Genomic DNA, 19,874 nt, shown 5'->3' with positions numbered 1-19,874 from the left:
AAGTCACACAGATCTGAGGGCTGTAAATTCATCTAAATACTTAAGGATTACAATTACGAATATCCTAATTTGGAACGATCTCATAGTTAATAAATATTGTGAGTAGAGCCAACCAAAGACTTTGATTAATTGGCAGAACACTTAGAAGGTGCAACAGGTCTACTAAAGAGACTGCTTACACTACACTTGTCCGCCCTATTCTGGAGTATTGCTGTGCGGTGTGGGATCGCATCAGATAAGACTGACGGATGATATCTAAAAAGTACAAATAAGGGCAGCTTGTTTTGCATTATCGCGAAATAGGGGAGATAGTGTCGCAGACATGATACGTGAATTGGATTGGCAGTCATTAAAACAAAGGCGTTTTTCGTTGCGACGGGATCTTCTCATTAAATTTGAATCACCAGTTTTCTCCTCCGATTGCGAAAACATTTAGTACATAGGGAGAAGTGATCATCACGATGAAATAAGAGAAATGAGGTCTCGCACAGAAAAATTTAAGTGCTCGTTTTTCCCGCGTGCCGATCGAGAGTGGAACGGCAGAGAGACTGCTTGAAGGTGTTTCATTGAACACTCTGCCGGGCACTTTATTGTGAATAGCAGAGTAATCAATTAGATGTAGATGTATTTGTAGGGAAAATTTCAGAAAATATAAAAAAATAAAATAAAACAGTTAAATAAAAAACCCACGTATGATGTTGATGTGCGGGACCAGCATAGTGACAAGTGGGAGAATGCATCGTGGCCTGGCCTCGGGTTTTGACCCCTGCCCATCTCTCCATCCAGCCTGAGGCTGAATGTGTCCATTCATTCCTGTAAATACAACGAAAAAAAGAAACGTGCGTAATGCAACAGACGCCGAACCTTGAGATCCTAGGTTCAAATTCCGGATATGGGCTGGGACTTTTCCTCGTTCCAGTCCCTCCAGAACGGCTCCATATCCACTCACCCTGCTACAGAATGAGTATCGCGTATCTTTTCCGAGAGAAAAAGGTGGCCGTTGCGATAGGCCCTGCACCATCAACCTTCCATTGCTGCAGCGAAGAAAGTCTTCACTATACGAGCTATCAGCGCAACAACCCGGTCGCGGGACTGTGCTAAGGTCTATCCACTATTTTTAACTTTAATTGCTTATGGCAACTGACATTTTGAATAACGTCTGTATAGAAACAGCTTAGCATTGTTAAAAGTGTTATGTATGGCAAAAGACTTTTTTTAAAAAAATATTCTGTAACTATCATTGCGTGTAGTAGTTTTCATAGTTAGTCTGACAGTGAGAAGGACGAACGCCACTGTACTGTGTCGTCGACAGCGAGTACCATAAAGAAATATAGAAAGAGCGCAAGCTAAAGTCTTCGAAGGATGGAGATAGAATTGGGCTGTGTCGCGTTGTCAAAGGAATCATGCCGGAATTTTCCTACAGTAACGTAGAGAAACAGCTCAAAATCAAAATCTGGCTGCCTAGGCTGGGATTTGAAATCCCGACCTCCCGGCTCATAGTCCAGTGTCGTACCACTGCGCAACCTCGCTGGGTGTCCACCACGAGTCGATTGGAAACGTTTTTCTTTTGCAAACACGACACACGTTACATATTCCGTAAATTCGTCTTTTTCTCGGTGTCCTCAGTACACTACAGCCACAAGTGCAATCAGAGTGAGAAAACCGAGCGAATTACGACTTAACGAGTTAATTCTAAAATGAACTGTAGACTCCGCAGACACGGTCTAATATTGGTTTGTTCGAACAGATAACCTGTTTCGGCCTTACAGCCATCGTCAGATCTGGAAGAGGAAAATAAAAAGAGCAGACAACACGCGGAATCCGCAGCTGTGATATATATTATGTAAACTGAAGGTGGAGGGGGCAGTCGACCGAGGGACGTACCGAGATAGTTCACAGAGTTGTGGTAAGCACTGTGTCCGGGAGGTGCAGTGGGTACTGTACCTACTTAGTAAGCAGGAGATCCAGAGTTCGAAGCCTGGTACACTACACATTTTAACTCTCCGCCACTGACTCCGCATAAAGTCCCGAAGCAGCTAACATGATGAGTTCCTTTCCTCTCTCCCACTCCACCTTCAGTTTACATAATACGTATCACATCTGCGGATTCCGCGTGGTGTCTGTTCTTTTTATTTTCCTCCTTCAGATCTGACGATGGCTATAAGGCCGAAACAGGTTATCTCTTCGAACAAACCAATATGCGACCTTGTCTGGGGAGTTTACAGTTCATTTTAGAATTAACTCGTTAAGTTGTAATTCGTTCGGTTTTCTCACTTTGATTGCATTTGTGGCTGTATTGTACCGAGGACACCGAGAAAAAGACGAATTTATCGAGTATGTAACGTGTGTCGTGTTTGCAAAGAAAACGTTTCCAGTCGACTCGTGGTGGACACCAAGCGAGGTTGCGCAGTGATACGACACTGGACACTCAGCCGGGAGGTCGGGATTTGAAATCCCAGTCTGGGCAGGAAGACTTTGATTCTGAGCTAGCTTACTGCAGGAAAACTACGTGTAATGTCCCAATGCAGCTGACATCATGCGTTCCTTCCCCTTTCCTTTCCTTTCCTTTCCTTTCCTTTCCTTTCCTTTCCTTTCTTATCCCTCCACCTTCAATTTACATAAAAAATAACGCTTTCAAGATTTGTAAAATCATAAAAGAGCGTGAATTAATTACATATAAAAATCAAGTTATTTGTTGGAAGGAGTGTAAAATAACCCACATTCCTAACGCGACTTCTTTCAATAAAGTGATCAGATATTTTATACATAGTTGTAATCTTCGTCAACTGTGGTATACATTTCAGAATGAAATTCAGTAATCAGTTGCTGTTATTTTTATTTTCTTTTACTGGTTTTGATAAATTAATTTGTTCTCTTCAGAAGTCTACAAAATTGGTTATTGTAAATCTTTAGACCTTGGTTATACATTTACGTAATGTATAAGAAGTATATTAGAAAAACTTTCTTAGTATTGAATTAGCAGATGTCAATATCCTCTTCGCAGAAGCATAATACCGTATTACTTTCAAAAAGGTACATATTGTATGTGATAATTGCAAACACATTTAAGATCCACTTTCGTGAGCACTTGCTCAACATGGGCGGTGAGTATCCATACAAGTCTACTTTTACAGAATATCTCAAAAGCGAGAAACATCCTCCCCTTCCATCCTTACTTAACATGGAAATTTTGCGTATACTTGGCAAGGGTTAAGAAATGAACCTTTTCGGAGAATTTGAAATATATAAATGTTCCGATCTAATTCAAAAGATTTCTTGAGGGATCAACTTGCATTAAAAATTTGAACGCGTAGAACCTCTTATGAAATGTGAAAATTTGATCATTTCTTTTATATATTACAACTTTGTGCCATTTTTTCAAATTTATTATATATAACTGCTTTGCGATACTTTTTAAATGCTTTTATACATGTATCTTGCTATTGGCACAACAGTTTCACATGAACATAGATGTGATGCAGTTAGTATTAACAAGCAAACTGTCAATCTGTATTTACAATAATGAAATACAGCATGTACGTTTTTGGGCATATTATGGCAACATGCTTCTACGGAGAAGATACTGACAGCTGCTAAACTAACATTAAGTATGCTCTGTAATATATTCTTATACTTTACATAAATGTATAGGCAAGTTCTAAAGATTTACAATATCCCTAAGTTTGTAGGCTTCTGAAGTTGATAAATTAATTTGTCGATACTGGTAAAGTGAAATAAAAATATTTGCAACTGACGACTGAATTTTATTCTGAAATTTGTCAGTTGCATGGGTCAAGTTGGGGAGAACAATTCTAAACTTCTGTCACTGAATGCTTGGAACTAAACTGATGGCTGAACATTATGCTCCTCTATTAGCGAGAAGACGAGGTGGAACAGTTAATGTCAAAAACGTGACTTAGATGTGTCAATACTGTATATTTAACTCATTACAACAGCATGCTTTATCAGGAGCAAGAGAGTGGATACCGTAAGAAAAATCCATCAGTGAATTATTCACGGCAGACAATACATATTTATTAGCAATATTAAGGAAAGACAAAAATACAGCACAAAATATTTTTCGAGATTTTACCTTATAATTATAAAATACAGGGTACACAATAAAAGATCTTTCATAGAGGAAAACGCTTTGCTATATTATTCATCACAAACAATACACATTCTTTCGCAGTACTGTGGAATGATAAATATATGGCACTATAAAATTTGTCAAGGTGGCATCTTATAGTTAAAAACTAACGGAATACACAATAAAAGATCTTTTGCAGAGGAAAATGCTTTAATCTGTTATTAATTAGGAACAATATATATTTCTTCGCAGTATTGTGAAATTACAAATATATGGCACTACAAAATTTTTCAAAGTTGCATCTTATAGCTAAAAAAATACAGGAATACATAGTTAAAGATCCTTGATCAGAGGTACATAGTTACATAGGGCAAGTCACTACAAAGAGTTAAATACGCTGAGTGTCAGTTACACTGTGCATACAGTCGCCATATCGACGCCTACCACAGCCAATGCCTCCTGGCGTGAGAGCCAGAACTTATTGATGGCGAGTTTCGCCACCACCTACGCCAGAAAGGACGTGGCGTTGGGGGCCAGAACGAGAAACCCAAAGATGGTTTAGGTCTGGTAGGGGTACGGATCGTGGTAGTGGTCGTTGTACTTGTGGTCGTCGTAGAACTGGTTGGTATATGTGGTCTCAAGGTGGTTGTAGTAGTGGTTGTACTGGTGGTAGTAGGTGGTAAGCTGGGAGTCGTACTTTGAGGCAGTTCACTCGTCGTTGTTACTGTTGGTCCAGATGTTGGACTGACAGTGGTTGGTGGAGCATCAGTTGGTACATTAGTTGGCTTTATTGTAGTAGTAGGTGGATTTGTGGGAGCTACTGTTGGCACATCTGAAGGAGTGGCGGTAGAAGGAATTTCAGTTATAGTTGGCCTTGTTGTTGGAGCTTCTGTGGGTGGGGTGGTAGCTGGAATACGTGTAGGTTCTTCTGTGGGCTCTTCTGTTGGTATCTCAGTGGGAGGATTTGTAGGTTTTTCTGTTGGTGCGTCTGTAGGAGCCTCAGATGGTTCCTCTGTGGGAATATCTGTTGGTTCCTGTGTTGGCACTGCTGTAGGAGCTTCTGTTGGATCTTGTGGTTCTTTTGTTGGCTCCTCTGTTGGAGCTTCTGTGGTTGCATCGGTTGGCTCTTCTGTTGGTGCCTCTGTGGGCTCTTCTACTGGTTCTTCTGTTGGTGAGTCTGTGGGTTCTTCTGTTGGCTCTTCTGTTGGTGCTTCTGTTGGCTCTCCTGTCGGTTCTTCTGTTGGAACTTCTGTAGGAGCATCAGTTGTTTCTTCTGTTGGTGCTTCTGTGGGAGATTCTGTTGGCTGTTCTGTGGGATCTTCTATTGGCTCTTCTGTTGGTGGCTCTGTGGGAACATCTGTTGGCTCTTCTGTTGGTGGATCTGTGGGAACATCTGTTGGCTCTTCTGTGGGATCTTCAGCTGGCTCCTCAGTTGGTTCCTCTGTAGGATCTTCTATTGGTTTGTCTGTTGGTTCTTCTGTAGGATCTTCTATTGGTTCCTCAGTTGGTTCATCTGTGGGATCTTCTATTGGTTCCTCTGTTGGTTCTTCTGTTGGATCTTCTATTGGCTCTTCTGTTGGTTCTTCTGTGGGATCATCTATTGGCTCCTCTGTTGGTTCTTCTGTTGGATCTTCTACTGGCTCCTCTGTTGGTTCTCCAGTGGGGTCTTCTATTGGCTCCTCTGTTGGTTCTTCTGTGGGATCATCTATTGGCCCCTCTGTTGGTTCTCCAGTGGGGTCTTCTATGGGCTCTTCTGTTGGTTCTTCTGTGGGATCATCTATTGGCTCCTCTGTTGGTTCTTCTGTTGGATCTTCTATTGGCTCCTCTGTTGGTTCTTCTGTTGGATCTTCTATTGGCTTCTCTGTTGGTTCTTCTGTTGGATCTTCTATTGGCTCCTGTGTTGGTTCTTCTGTGGGGTCTTCTATTGGCTCATCTGTTGGTTCTTCTGTGGGGTCTTCTATTGGCTCCTCTGTTGGTTCTTCTGTGGGGTCTTCTATGGGCTCTTCTGTTGGTTCTTCTGTGGGATCATCTATTGGCTCCTCTGTTGGTTCTTCTGTGGGGTCTTCTATTGGCGCCCCTGTTGTTGGCTCTGTGGGAGTATCAGTTGGTTCTTGTGTAGGAGGGTTTGTTGGTGGCTGAGTAGGAGGATTAGTTGGTTGTTCTGTTGGTTGCACTGAAGTAGTGTGGGTTGGCAACTCAGTTGTTGTTGTTGTTGTAGTTGTTGGTTGCACTGAAGGAGTTTGGGTTGGCAGCTCAGTTGTTGTAGTTGTAGTAGTTGTAGTAGTTGTTGGAGGCTGATGAGCTGCACAGCCCGCTTGGTCTGGCCAGTCACATATCATCAGGGTTGGGTTGAACTCTGTGCCACTCGGGCACGGCATCAGTACTCCATGCCCATTTGCGCAGGAATAGTACTTGGTGCAGTCTGTTGGGTGTGGCACGTTTATTTTGTAGTTGGGGTCACTTTGTGGCAGACATCCCGAATCGTCTTCTGCCCGAGGCATTCCTTTCGCCTGGGCTATCAGACTTAACAGGAGCAAACTCAAAAGTCCATTTGGTCGTCCTGAAAAAGTAATTAAAATTTGTTAGAACATTTGTGAAGCTAGCTCCGTCCATTTACACAGCTATATAAGCATTATCTATTACACTTAATGAATGACACTTTTCGTTTTGTGCAAACCATGTTCATATCATTTGTCTCTTGACTACCATCATGGAGTTAGATCTCTATGACATCTAGTTTACGAACTGAGTTTCAGCTTTTAACTGTTCAACATAATAATGTCTCTACCTTCAAGAAGAAATCATAATACTCTAACGTAAATGCACAGTTCTTGATAAGTACAACGAAGTTCAAAGAACTGTCTCATACTCCTTGTAAAAACATAATTAGTATATCCAAACTCACATTAAAAGTTTTGATGGATTTTAGAAATTGACTAGACAATATTTTAAATAGGAATTAATGTTCTGAAATGTTCTGTTTTCATACTACAGAAACTAACAATTAACACAGCCTATTCTACTTTTAGCGTCTGCTGGATGGAAAAAAAAAAACTCAATGGCCAGTGTCGTATGGTCACTTGTATTCAATCATTTACTGTGTCATACTCTCCATAAGGAGCTTGTGGAAGTCTGTATGAGGGAGCAAGTCGCTATTGCGCCGATCTTCCGGCGTTAACTCGATCTTTACCAAACGATAGGTGGTACTTTCCTTTACTTAGACCTCAGCTGCCGTTATAAGACTGAACTTATCTGTTCCTCTTGTCTCATCAAGGTAAATAATGCTTGACTGCATCAGAAATGTAACCTGGGTCTCAATATGCACGCAGACGGACACTGGGCAGCAGAGCGGGAATCATTCCTTGCAACCAAGGTTATTCCTAAACTTGTGAACTAAAAGCGTTGTGGTGACAATGTCCAATCACAGACATTACCTTAATAGTAGACCAACAGTGACGTGGAGTGTACAACGGCGTATGTTACTGTAGAATGTTTCGATTGCTACTTAGCATTGAGAAATGGTAGCAAATCAACTCTCTTGCACCAGAAAGGCCTACATGATGTTTAGTTTTTTGCAAATATAATAATTACTTCCTATAGTGACTTTCTGTAAGTCTTTTAGATCATAAAAAGAGAAATGACCAGACAAGATCTGATTGCAATAATGATGATGCACTTTAGAGATGCCTCACATCATTTACATATTTAGGGTTAACACTAAGAAGTGATATGAAATTGAACGAATACGGAAAACGGTAGTAGCACAGGTGCCTGAAAGATTTAGATTTGTTAGTATAATTCTGGGAATGTCAGAGTACGTGTAGGGGAAGTCGAATACAAGACACTAGTGCCATCAATTCTAGAGTACTGCCCCAGAGTTTGAAGTCCTTAACACGCGATAAGATATTTTTCCTCACTTAAGACACGAATGGAATAATGGCAGAAAAATCTCTGACAGTGTTACGAAATGCCCTCCACCTTGCTAAATACGTACATACACGTAGGAATCTAAAATGTAGATTCCATAGTCACTGCAGAAAGAGGAAGTTCATTTTACCTGTTTGTACCTCTAGTATGGATACTGTACTTTCCTAGTGATAAGTGGTAACGACTAGGCCTTCGTAACAAGATTTAAAAGTGTGAAAATGTGGAATGGAATTTAGAAACACGTTGTAGATGGGGAGCTATTAAACATTCTTCGTTTCCTGGTGCCTAACTTCGGGATCAACAAGACCAGTGAGGTAAACCTTGAATGTTTGAGACGAAATTTACTGTCTCTCATTCGCACTCTAGCTCAGTCCCCGTGTGAAAACCATAATTATAGAACTGGAATTTCACATCTTATTCTGAAATCTGAGTCATGATTAAACGCAACTTTTCTTCAAGAAGCACTTGTGACACTCCCTATGACAGCGAAGATCTGATAGCACTACTAAACGAAGCGATAAAAGCGCCTTGCTTACAGTTCTTGTTCTGAGGATGGAATCCCTCTACCATCGCAACATTATTCATGATTTTTGCATCTATTGGGCAACACACACAACGAGACACACAAAAGCAGCATTTTCAGGTGAAATCAAAACTGGAAACCACACACTCCAAACAAAGAGACCGCCGTAAATGACAAAGAGTCATGTACGTTTAAAACAACCGCCAAGCCAACGACTTGGGCCTACACAGTCCGTAGTTCTTGGCGTTTTCCTCGTCAGTATTGACTATCAGCAGAGCAGTGGACTGTAGTTCGTAGCACATTTTGACAACAGCAAAGATAAACAAGTTAAACGGAATGCTGAGTATACGCATCATTTTGGAAAAAAAAAGACAATCCCAATGCTCCACTCGCATGTGAAATATCTTGAAGTGTTTCCACGAAGAGTACAGCCATCCTTGATCCAAGTACCCTGTCATTTTCATTTTCTTTCCAAATACTCTGAAGAAAAAGCTTAAGGTTTCAGGGCTGTATGAGAGACGCCATCTCCAGAATAAACTGCCACTGCGTTACCGTTCGTCACTATATTTCGAAAAAAGCTACATTTTTTGTTTTTCTTTATTCGTCAATTAATTCTCCCCCATGGTTGCGACCTGTCCTCGACAATAGAAGCGATTTTCTGCTTATATAATTTTAATGAAAATTGACATAATAATGTACAATAATAAAGGAAGTTAAAATACGGTATTAAAATTGTAAAATATGGTATTGCAAATGCTGATGCTGTATAGTGCTGAGTGACGAGCTGATTTTGGTAGATGGTCTAAGGATGATTGCGAGGGGAGAGCAAGAAGTGTCTTCCACTTCGTTAACTCGAATTCCCATCAACATCAACGACACTGCTAAAATGCTTCAACAAAATATTCGTCCTAATAACACATTTCTTACCCTAATCGAACCTCATTTTGTGGAAGTTACAACATAGAACTGACCTATAACTAATAGCAAATGTACATATCTTCTCGGATTTCTGAGTTGGAAAGCGATAATAGGTTGAAGCTATCTTGAAATTTCCCATTAAGCATCTGGAGTTGAGCAAACGGAAGTGTTCTATATCAACACAAAATAAACAGGACTGGTCATATTATTAGGGTACTATTTGTCGTGACGTATTAATAAGTATCTGTTTTCTGACTTGGAACTGTGTCCTTAAAAAATGTTCAAATGTGTGTGAAATATTATGGGACTTAACTGCTAAGGTCATCAGTCCCTAAGCTTACACACTACTCAACCTAAATTATCCTAAGGACAAACACACACACCCATGCCCGAGGGAGGACTCGAACCTCCGCCAGGATCAGCCGCACAGTCCAGGCCTGCAGCGCCTGAGACCGCTCGGCTAATCCCGCGCGGCAACTGTGCCTTAACTCTATAACACAAGTCATCTAAATCTGTCAAATCAATACCAGTGAACAAGCAGTTTACTACAGATGTAGTCTTTCGTTCCGATTGAAGCTAAAAACGACAGAGCTCCTGCGTAACCTCACGGATCTTCACATTAAGAAATATTTTTAGCGGTGGAAAAGAGCGAATGCACGCCTGTGTATGGTCTGAGACGGGTCTTAAGTTCAAGACGACCACAACTAACTGAAAACTCCATAAATGTTCAGTTTTTCCTCAACAATTTCATTTCTTCTCGTACTCAACATTTACTGACGGAACATCCAAACATGCTTGTAGCAAAACACTTGGTTCGAGTCAAAGTGCCATAATCTTAGGACACTGTTCCACTCATCTGACCTTCAACATTCTTCCGTAACACCACATTTCACAGTATCCTATACTCTACTTGTCACAACTGTTTATAGTCCACGTTTCGTTTCTGTACAACGCTACACTCCAGTCCAATATCTTCAAAAAGACTTCTTAAGACTTATATTTTTATTCGATGCTAACATATTAATATTTTAAAGAAGGCTTTCTTTGTTACTGACAGTCTGTATTTTATGTCGACTCTGCTATGGTCATAGTCAGTTATTTTTCTGCCCAAACGGAGAACTTATCTACTACTTTTAGTATCTCATTTCCAAATTTAATTGGAACCTCAGGATCGCCTAATTTAATTTAACTTAATTCCATACTCTTATTGTACTTTAGTTGATGTTCATCATACAATTTTTTTTCAAGACACTGTCTGTTCTAGTCAACTGCTCATCCATGTCCTTTGCCGTCACTAGCAGAATTACATTGTCATCAGCAAACCTAATGGTCCTTATTTCTTCTCCCTTAAATATACCTTTCTTTCCAAATATGTCATTGGTTTCCTTTCCTGCTGGCTTAATGTACAGCTTGAACGATATGAGGGAGAGGCTACCAACTTTTCTCACTCTCTTCTCAGCTACTGTTTCCCTTTGATACCCTTCGATACAAACTTCAGTCTGGTTTCTATACAAGTTGTAGATAACTTATCGTTCCTCATATTTTTCCCTCTTATCCTCAAAATTTCAAAGAGCGTTGTCTAGTCAACATCGTTAAAATCTTTCCCTAAATCTTCAAATACTGTAAACATTGGTTTGCCTTTTACGGGCTATTTTATAAGAAGAGTCGTAGGGCCAGTATTGCCTTGCGTGTTCCCACGTTTCTTCGGAACGCAAACTGATCTTCCCGTAGATCGGCTTCTACGAGATTTTCCATTCTACTGTAGATAAGTCGTGTCATAATTTTGCAACTATTATTGCTTTGATATACGTGTGTGATAGAACTACAAGATAATCGTCAAATTTAGCGCGAAAAATGTAACTCAGCATTGAAACAAAGTCGCGGTTGCGACTGCAGATATGTTGATATCCTTGAGTACGTCAGCAAATAACAAAGCGCCAATATTTATATCAAAGAATGATGTCGTATATGAGGGATACAGTGCCGAGAAAAGGCGTCCAGTGTGTTCCAGCTGCTGCTGGATATTGCGCTATGAGTGTTCCTGCAAATCCAGCGCCTTTTATTCGACAGTTTTCCCACAAGAACAACCAACTTCTGTTCCCAAGGACCCTATTCTCTTTTTTTGGCACCGACAAATTTCGTTTCCCTCCGTTACAAGTTGCCCCCAGTGTATGTATAACCTAAGCAAAAAGAACTTAATAGCCATCCACGAAAAGTGTTACTGGAGTAAATTAAACGTTAAATACATCGCTGTGATCGGTGGGTAAATTCTAAAGATGATAAAACTGTTAATTATTTAGCTGCTTCCGAATACAACTAAGTGATACGAAATGAATTTCTTTTCAAAATGGTTCAAATGGCTCTGACCACTATGCGACTTAACATCTATGGCCATCAGTCCCCTAGAACTTAGAACTACTTAAACCTAACTAACCTAAGGACATCACACAATACCCAGTCATCACGAGGCAGAGGAAATCCCTGACCCCGCGGGAATCGAACCCAGGCGTGGAAAGCGAGAATGCTGCCGCACGACCACGAGCTGCGGACGAATTTCTTTTCTCTACGGATAAACCTAATACAGGGTGTTACAAAAAGGTACGGCCAAACTTTCAGGAAACATTCCTCACACACAAAGAAAGAAAATATGTTATGTGGACATGTGTCCGGAAACGCTTACTTTCCATGTTAGAGCTCATTTTATTACTTCTCTTCAAATCACATTAATCATGGAATGGAAACACACAGCAACAGAACGTACCAGCGTGACTTCAAACACTTTGTTACAGGAAATGTTCAAAATGTCCTCCGTTATCGAGGATACATGCATCCACCCTCCGTCGCATGGAATCCCTGATGCGCTGATGCAGCCCTGGAGAATGGCGTATTGTATCACAGCTGTCCACAATACGAGCACGAAGAGTCTCTACATATGGTACCGGGGTTGCGTAGACAAGAGCTTTCAAATGCCCCCATAAATGAAAGTCAAGAGGGTTGAGGTCAGGAGAGCGTGGAGGCCATGAAATTGGTCCGCCTCTACCAATCCATCGGTCACCGAATCTGTTGTTGAGAAGCGTACGAACACTTCGACTGAAATGTGCAGGAGCTCCATCGTGCATGAACCACATGTTGTGCCGTACTTGTAAAGGCACATGTTCTAGCAGCACAGGTAGAGTGTCCCGTATGAAATCATGGCGGCGAATCGAGGAAGTACAGTACATACTAACGAAACTAAAATGAGCTCTAACATGGAAATTAAGCGTTTCCGATCACATGTCCACATAACATCTTTTCTTTATTTGTGTGTGAGGAATGTTTGCTGAAAGTTTGGCCGTACCTTTTTGTAACACTCTGTATACAGAAGAAAATACATTTTCGATTGAGCACTCCTTATTCATAGAAGTAAAAACACTAAAAGAAAAGCTGAAGGAGCAGAAACTTCACAATATTGTCTAAGGTTGAGACCTTCTACTATGCTCATAGAGGGCCACAGTCACATTTAGATAGAAGACATGAGCTGCGTCAGAACGCGCCAAGAAGACTATTCATCTTGACTTCCCACAGCAATGCAGCCGTCCTTTATTACCAGTATTCCGCTATGCAAATGCCTCGGCTGGAAATGTCAACCTCAATAGAACTTGTGTCCGCTACATATATCCCGACTTTTCGGAGTAGCCGTCTGTTAACTCGATATATCACGTACTGATTTCCAAGTAGATTCCACTAGGCTTCTAGACGCAACCATTACAAATTCAGACAGCAAACTATTTCTTAGTGTTATTTGTAACGTATTCTGCTTTGTTCCTAGTGTGCGGAGGCAAAAAGCAGATCGCCAGTGAAGTTTATTCGTGTGATGGGCGAGGATTCCAGTGCACTATTATACCCACATAAAGTAAATTTTGTGTGATAACGATGCATGGCAGAGCATTATGAGAAGTTCCAGTAACTGTGCTGGAAAGCCTTCACCTTACGTGCGCATGTTGTTGCCTCTTCTGAGATAGGGCCTACATGAATGTTGCAATCACCTTCATTACTACAAGTGGAATTTTTGTTTCAGTATTGCACTTCCTTACGATCATTCAAAGACAATACTATTATGCAGAGATCAGCATTTTAAACAAACAATCTGATAATGCTAAACACCCTAGCTGATATATCGTTTATATGTATTAGAGCATTAACTATCGTGTTACGTTCCTTGGAGCACACCCGATGTAGCTTTCGTTACTGTCGAATGCTTGTCTGACCTGTATAACCTACTGGATTCTAGTAATCACAATTTCACTGAGACAGTCACATACTTAAAAGATACTCCGTATGATCGTTTATTGTACAACCAATGGCTTCAGCATCATAGGCACCCTGCGGCCACAATCGTGGGGCACACACTCTCCCTCAACACCGACTGTTTGCATAAATTTACTATTTTATCAATGAAAGGAATATGCCTTAGTCATTAACTCGTTCTTTCGAACAGAAAACAGGACAAGCCTGAATAGGACCTTTGCTCTGAGCGTTCCTTACAAACTTGATTATTATATAGATATTCCATGTATAGTTTTCGATTAGTCAGCTTGCAAAAACAAAATATGTGACATAAACAGCCGTATCTTATGATTGTATTGATTAAGAAGCTTTTTTTTTTTTCAAACCACCAAGGCACCACAGATCTTAGTATTCGACATAAATTTCAACCTGATATCACTGCCTGTTCCAGAGAGAAAGGGATCTCAACAGACAGATAGACATACAGATGGACGCGCAAGAAACAACAACAAAAATATTTTTATATGATATAATTACAGATTAACAATTTTCGGATTTTTTCCTTTATTTGTACTGTGAAACTTTGCTTCTTGCCAAATTTCATGATCCTAGGTCAACGGGAAGTACCCTAGGTTTTTACAAACGAGTTTGCGAACATCAGAATACATGACGTAAATGGCTGTATCTTTTGAACGCATTAACTTAGAAGCTTAAATTTTTTACATGACGGAGAGACCTCGTAGACAAGGCAGTACATTAGGACTTTGTCTTTATGAAACAGGTATGCCTCTTCATATTTAAAGCGCACAAATGTAAATTTTGTCAGTACTACTTTTCAGTATGGTCTATGTATTGTTCTTAAGCTGTATACAGTTTGCGAGTGTATTTATATTTTTCCCATTTTTGCTGCAGATCTGATGATGATCATTAAAGACCGAAACCGGTTATCTGTTAAACAAAAAGATTGTGATCATAGACGTAAATTAAAGGAAACGTATCTCTCTCTTTCCTAGTGTTTATCCCGTCGTATGGGGTCCTCCGTTTTCATGTTTTGAGAAATTTATTTTACTTGAAGTTCGTGACCTTCCTGAAACCTCAATTTTCAGTCAACTTAAGGGAGGGAAGTAGTGTGCGCCATCTGTCAATCGTGCAAATTTTTTTCTCTTTTATCGTATTTAACTCTGTACATCGTATTTTCTGAGGCGGAGATCGACAGCCGGACAGTCATTTTCCTAAGGGAGCATGAAGAATCTTCTTGAAACTACACTCCGGCTGCCAGGTGTACCAGGCCAGCGGCCGTTACCCCGCCAGCGCGCGGGATTAGCCGAGCGGTCTCAGGCGCTGCAGTCACGCACTGTGCGGCTGGTCCCGGCGGAGGTTCGAGTCCTCCCTCGGGCATGGGGGTGTGTCTGTCCTTCGAATAATTTAGGTTAAGTAGTGCGTAAGCTTAGGGACTGATGACCTTAGCAGTTAAGTCCCATAAGATTTCACACACATTTGAATATTTTGTTACCCCGCCACGCGGATTCGGTCCGGGTCTGGCTCGTTGCTCTGTCTAGGATGCAAGCTATGCAAAGCAGTTAAACAAAAGTGAGTACGTACAGTATATGACATTTATATTATGAATATGGCGCCCGTTCGAGCGATTAGAAGCTAGCCCTACTGCAACAAATGGTTCAAATGGCTCTGAGCACTATGGGATTTAACATCTGAGGTCATCAGTTCCCTAGAACTTAGAACTACTTAAACCTAACTAACCTAAGGACATCACACACACCCATGCCCGAGGCAGGATTCGAACCTGCGACCGTAGCGGTCGCGTGGTTCCAGACTGAAGCGCCTAGAACCGCTCGGCCACACCGACCGCCCCACTGTAACACTTAAGGACATTACAGGAATGAAAATTATTTCCACCACTCGTATTTCGATCCACATACTTCAGGTTTCGTGATTTGCTGACGTTGAAGACGGAAACAAACGGGAAAATGTGATAAACGCATAAGATGTGTTCGGAAACTGATTTCTGTAAAGTCAAGAAGCCGTAGATGTCGACCTCATTCAGGACGTGATTTCCACCTGGCATGAAGGTCTGAATCCTAACGAGGGTTCCCGAACATCATCACACCATTAGAGTAAAATCTTGTACAACCACAATGCACAATTATTCAATAGTACACCCCTGTCTGTCTAAATACCATCTGTTTTCCAAAGACAGAAAATATTATCTGACAATTAAGCTAGTGGAAGACTTTTGGCTACCGATGGTTGTTAGTAGCAAACAGTGATCCGTTGATGTATCTGTACAAATTTTCGAAATACGATAGCCAAAAGGGAAAAACACAAACTGTAGGCCAACTATCGTAAACTCTGAAGCAAACGGTGTTTTTTGTCCAGTATGACGCATTGCAGTCTCGTGAAAGAGAACAATACGTTTCCTACGTCTGAAACGCCTGTTATTTTTCATTGCCCTGCGCAATTACTTCATTGTTCGAGCATGAGAACTGCCATTACGAACCCGCCATTTCAACAGACGTCAAATGCTGTCAAACAGCTGCTCTGGTGAAGGAACAGACTGCTGTTGTTTACCAGTCGACAAACTGGTTTCCTTAGCACCAGGAATGAGTCTCTTGTACATAATCGTCGCCCTAAATAACTCCACCACGAATGACCCAACGTATAGCAATGCGGCTAAGAAGAGTGTTGCATGTATTCATGATACCTCCTGAATGTGTTGAAACTTAGTGTAGAATATTTCCATCTCATTTAATATATCCCTTGAACACTGAAAGTATTTCGTCCTGGAATACTAAAAAGTCACCTTTTGGTCGGCTGCCGTGTCTTTCGACTGCAACAGATTTGTGCAACGGTAGATGACGGAGGACTCAGTGCACCGTCGGTGAACTCGGTGCAGAAATTTCAGTTGTAGTGCTTATCCGCAAATCGTTTCTAGTGCCTCTCAACAACTGCTATAGTGAACCACACAATCACTTACAGTATACTTTGAGTCCCTGTAGTTTATTTTGCTCTAGTGTACGTCTTCTTCATGCGTACTGCAGCGATCAAATTAATAAGGGACTTTTTTCTAGACTTTCGTCTTTAAACTACTTTGATACAGCGTTGAACCAGTGTCTACCCTGCAGAATTTTGTGTACCTGTCGATTTCTACTTCACTAAAATTCCTTCACTAACTGGATTACATTTTCAGATATTTACATTACCCCTGTTTGCGCAGATTAATACAGACGCTGTTGAAACTTATCTAGAACCTGAACTGCCCTCTAGAAAAAAAACGCAGTGATTCCTACAATTTTAATATTTTCAACAATATCCATATTAATACTAGAGGCTATATTAGAATTTATCATGATAGTGAAAAAGGAATCAGACAATGGAAGTATCTAACATCAGTACTATCCGTAGCACAAGTAGAAGTATGGTTCAAATGGCTCTGAGCACTATGGAACTTAACTTCTGAGGTCATCAGTCCCCTAGAACTTAGAACTACTTAAACCTAAGGACATCACACACATCCATGCCCGAGGCAGGATTCGAACCTGTGACCGTAGCGGCCGCGCGGTTCCAGACTGTAGCGCTTAGTACCGCTCGGCCACTCCGGCCGGCACAGGTAGAAGTAGTTTTCAGATTCCTGAACTAGGATAAAGAAAAAGTAATACATATTAATGAAGCAATACTAATACATCAGTAATTTACTGATGCCATTATACAATGTGTGTCTAGTATACATGAACTCGAACACACAATAGCGCAAGTTAACACTGAAAGTATGCCAGTATGCTTTGAAATCAGTAATAGCAGAGCTAAAGTATTGTACAATCAACGAATATGAACAGAAAAACCATGAAAATTAACAATGAAATAACTGAAACTGTTGTAGCGTTTTTTTGTATTTAGAGCAGCGGAGGTCAACAACCGGATGGATAGAAACGAAAAATACTGAGAAACATAGCTGGCCTTTAGTGCTCTTGGTAACGCAGAGTCTTCAAAGCTAAGCAGCCGATCATACGACAAGGGAAACTCATTGTCAGTGTCAATAACTGATGAGGAGACGGTTCTATAACAGCGTGCCTCGACAGGTGACGAAAAGAGATATTACTGGAGGTATGGACCATCTGCACAAATAAATGATTTTTTTTTAAATTGTGCCATACGCGTGTCGCTTCTTTTTATTTCTGAGGCATCTTCAGTGGCGATTTCGTGATATTTTTCCATAGAAATCATTCTGGAGTTGTTCATAGTTGCCCTGCGTGCACCAGGATGCCCGATTTTTACTTTCCCTGTGTGTTGGCAGTGTGTCTACTTTAAATGCAGTGACACTGAAGCGTTCAGTTAAAATGTGGGCATCGTGGTGTACACAAACCAACTGAGCACAACTCCAGAACGATACATATGAAATAACTATATCACAAATTGGCAAGTGACGGTGGTTCATGAGCAGAAACTAGTAAAACGAGCGTATCACAACGTAAAAAGCCTTATATTTAGTTGTATGGACGGGCCGCATCTCCAGGAATGCAAAAGCAACTGAGGAACGACAGGAAACATAAAAAAAATTCGAAAGAAATATGTTGGCAATTACTCGGAGGTGAGATAAGAAAATTGATCAGAGAACAAACTGAAGTGGAAAGTGTAATAATGATCGTACTGAAAATGAGGTGGAGGTCGGAAGGACGTGTAGCCAGGCTTGTGAATGACACACTGACCAGGAAAGTTCTCTGTGAGAATCCAAGATCGAGACGACAGCCTAATATGTGGAGAGACGACATTAGAAGATATTCAGCACCAGCATGAATGAATATGGCCGAAGGCTCAATTGCGAGGAGAGAAAAATCTGGAGGAGGCCAGCGAATGTCAAAGCGTAGATAATGAAGATGACATAGCTGTTAATACGTTTTCCCTCCCACTGCTTTGTTAGTACTGATAGAACTATTCACAGTATATCTACCACTAACGTTCCCCTTCTTCCTCGCCCGTCCTTTCTAGTATTCACGTTGTCACATAAATTACATCATCTTGCATTTTGGAGCGACGAATAAATGCGTATGACACGTCCAGCCTGTGTTTTCGAGACCGTCTCGGATGCCGATTCCTTCCATTCGCGAACATTGCTCATCGCGACCACATCTCTCAGAAGGACTTACACTCTCAACTGTCCCTTCGGCTATTTCTGTAGGACGAGCACCGATAGTACAATAGTTTTGGATCCCAGTCTTAGTCCTAGATTTCCCTCTAATAACTTTTAAAAATCATGAATAATCCGATACGAGTAACAGAAGTCGTCTTATGAAGAACAAATTATTCACTAGTTCCACCGTAAGGATACAAATTCGATAGTGGAGACCAAGAGAGCTGAGATCAACTGAGAGGAGTATCGGAATGGACTTACCCATTGCTTGTATCGTTGTTAACCAGTTTGTTCGTGTAGAGGCTAACCGGCAATAGACGGTCCCCAGACGCGACATTCTTATATGTGCCGCGCTAATCTAAGCTGCAGTGCCATCTGTCGACAGCTGTAACTAACATACGATCGCGGTACTCAGCGTGACATGTGTTGACCGCTGATAGCGCTACTGACACTCGAATTCTTAGCACAATTATTATGCCATTACCAGTACGCAGATTACGATCGCAGAGATATTTTAGAGGTATGCTTAAATGCTACGGACAAAGTCTATTCAAACCATGTCGACGACATCGCATTCCTTTGTGACGTACGAATTCGTACGGCCACGAAGTGTTGCGCTCTTGCCGAAATTCCCAGTGAAGGTTTTACCTACTTTTTCCAAATCTCTCTGGTAGTTTGTATGGTTTTCTGCAGACAATGTCACTGACAATTTCATCTTTCTTTAGAAATTATGTGAAGTCCATAATACTGTATAGGATAATAGATACGTACGGACTACAGAGACTAAGTTACACACGTCGACTCACGCTAAGATCGTCAAGCAACAAGAGTGTCGCATTGCCAGAAGAGAGTAAACGCTCCAGGTTACTTGCAAGCTGCGGTACGGATAACAAGCGTACCACAGTGTGGCCGTAAAATGGCGCAGCGACTGGAAATGTGCTCCATAGTTGAAGTACGCCTGAGGGTACGATTCGTGTGGGCAAAGGGTCTAAACTGCATACCGATTC

General features: G+C 41.1%; 1 protein-coding gene across 1 annotated transcript; it reads right to left on the bottom strand.

Annotated features, from left to right (window-relative positions):
• Nucleotides 1-4,530: 4,530 nt before the first annotated feature.
• On the bottom strand, nucleotides 4,531-19,132 carry LOC126419498 (cell surface glycoprotein 1-like). Its single transcript, XM_050086688.1, has 2 exons — nucleotides 19,129-19,132; nucleotides 4,531-6,263 (listed from the first exon to the last, which is right to left on the bottom strand). Exons 1-2 carry the CDS (start codon nucleotides 19,130-19,132, stop codon nucleotides 4,531-4,533), a joined length of 1,737 nt encoding a protein of 578 aa, XP_049942645.1.
• Nucleotides 19,133-19,874: the final 742 nt, after the last annotated feature.

Source organism: Schistocerca serialis, chromosome 9, assembly GCF_023864345.2.
Source record: "Schistocerca serialis cubense isolate TAMUIC-IGC-003099 chromosome 9, iqSchSeri2.2, whole genome shotgun sequence".
Classification (NCBI taxonomy): Eukaryota; Metazoa; Arthropoda; class Insecta; order Orthoptera; family Acrididae; genus Schistocerca; species Schistocerca serialis.
The sequence above is the reverse complement of the archived record's forward strand: the minus strand, read 5'-3'. Positions and strand labels throughout refer to the sequence as shown.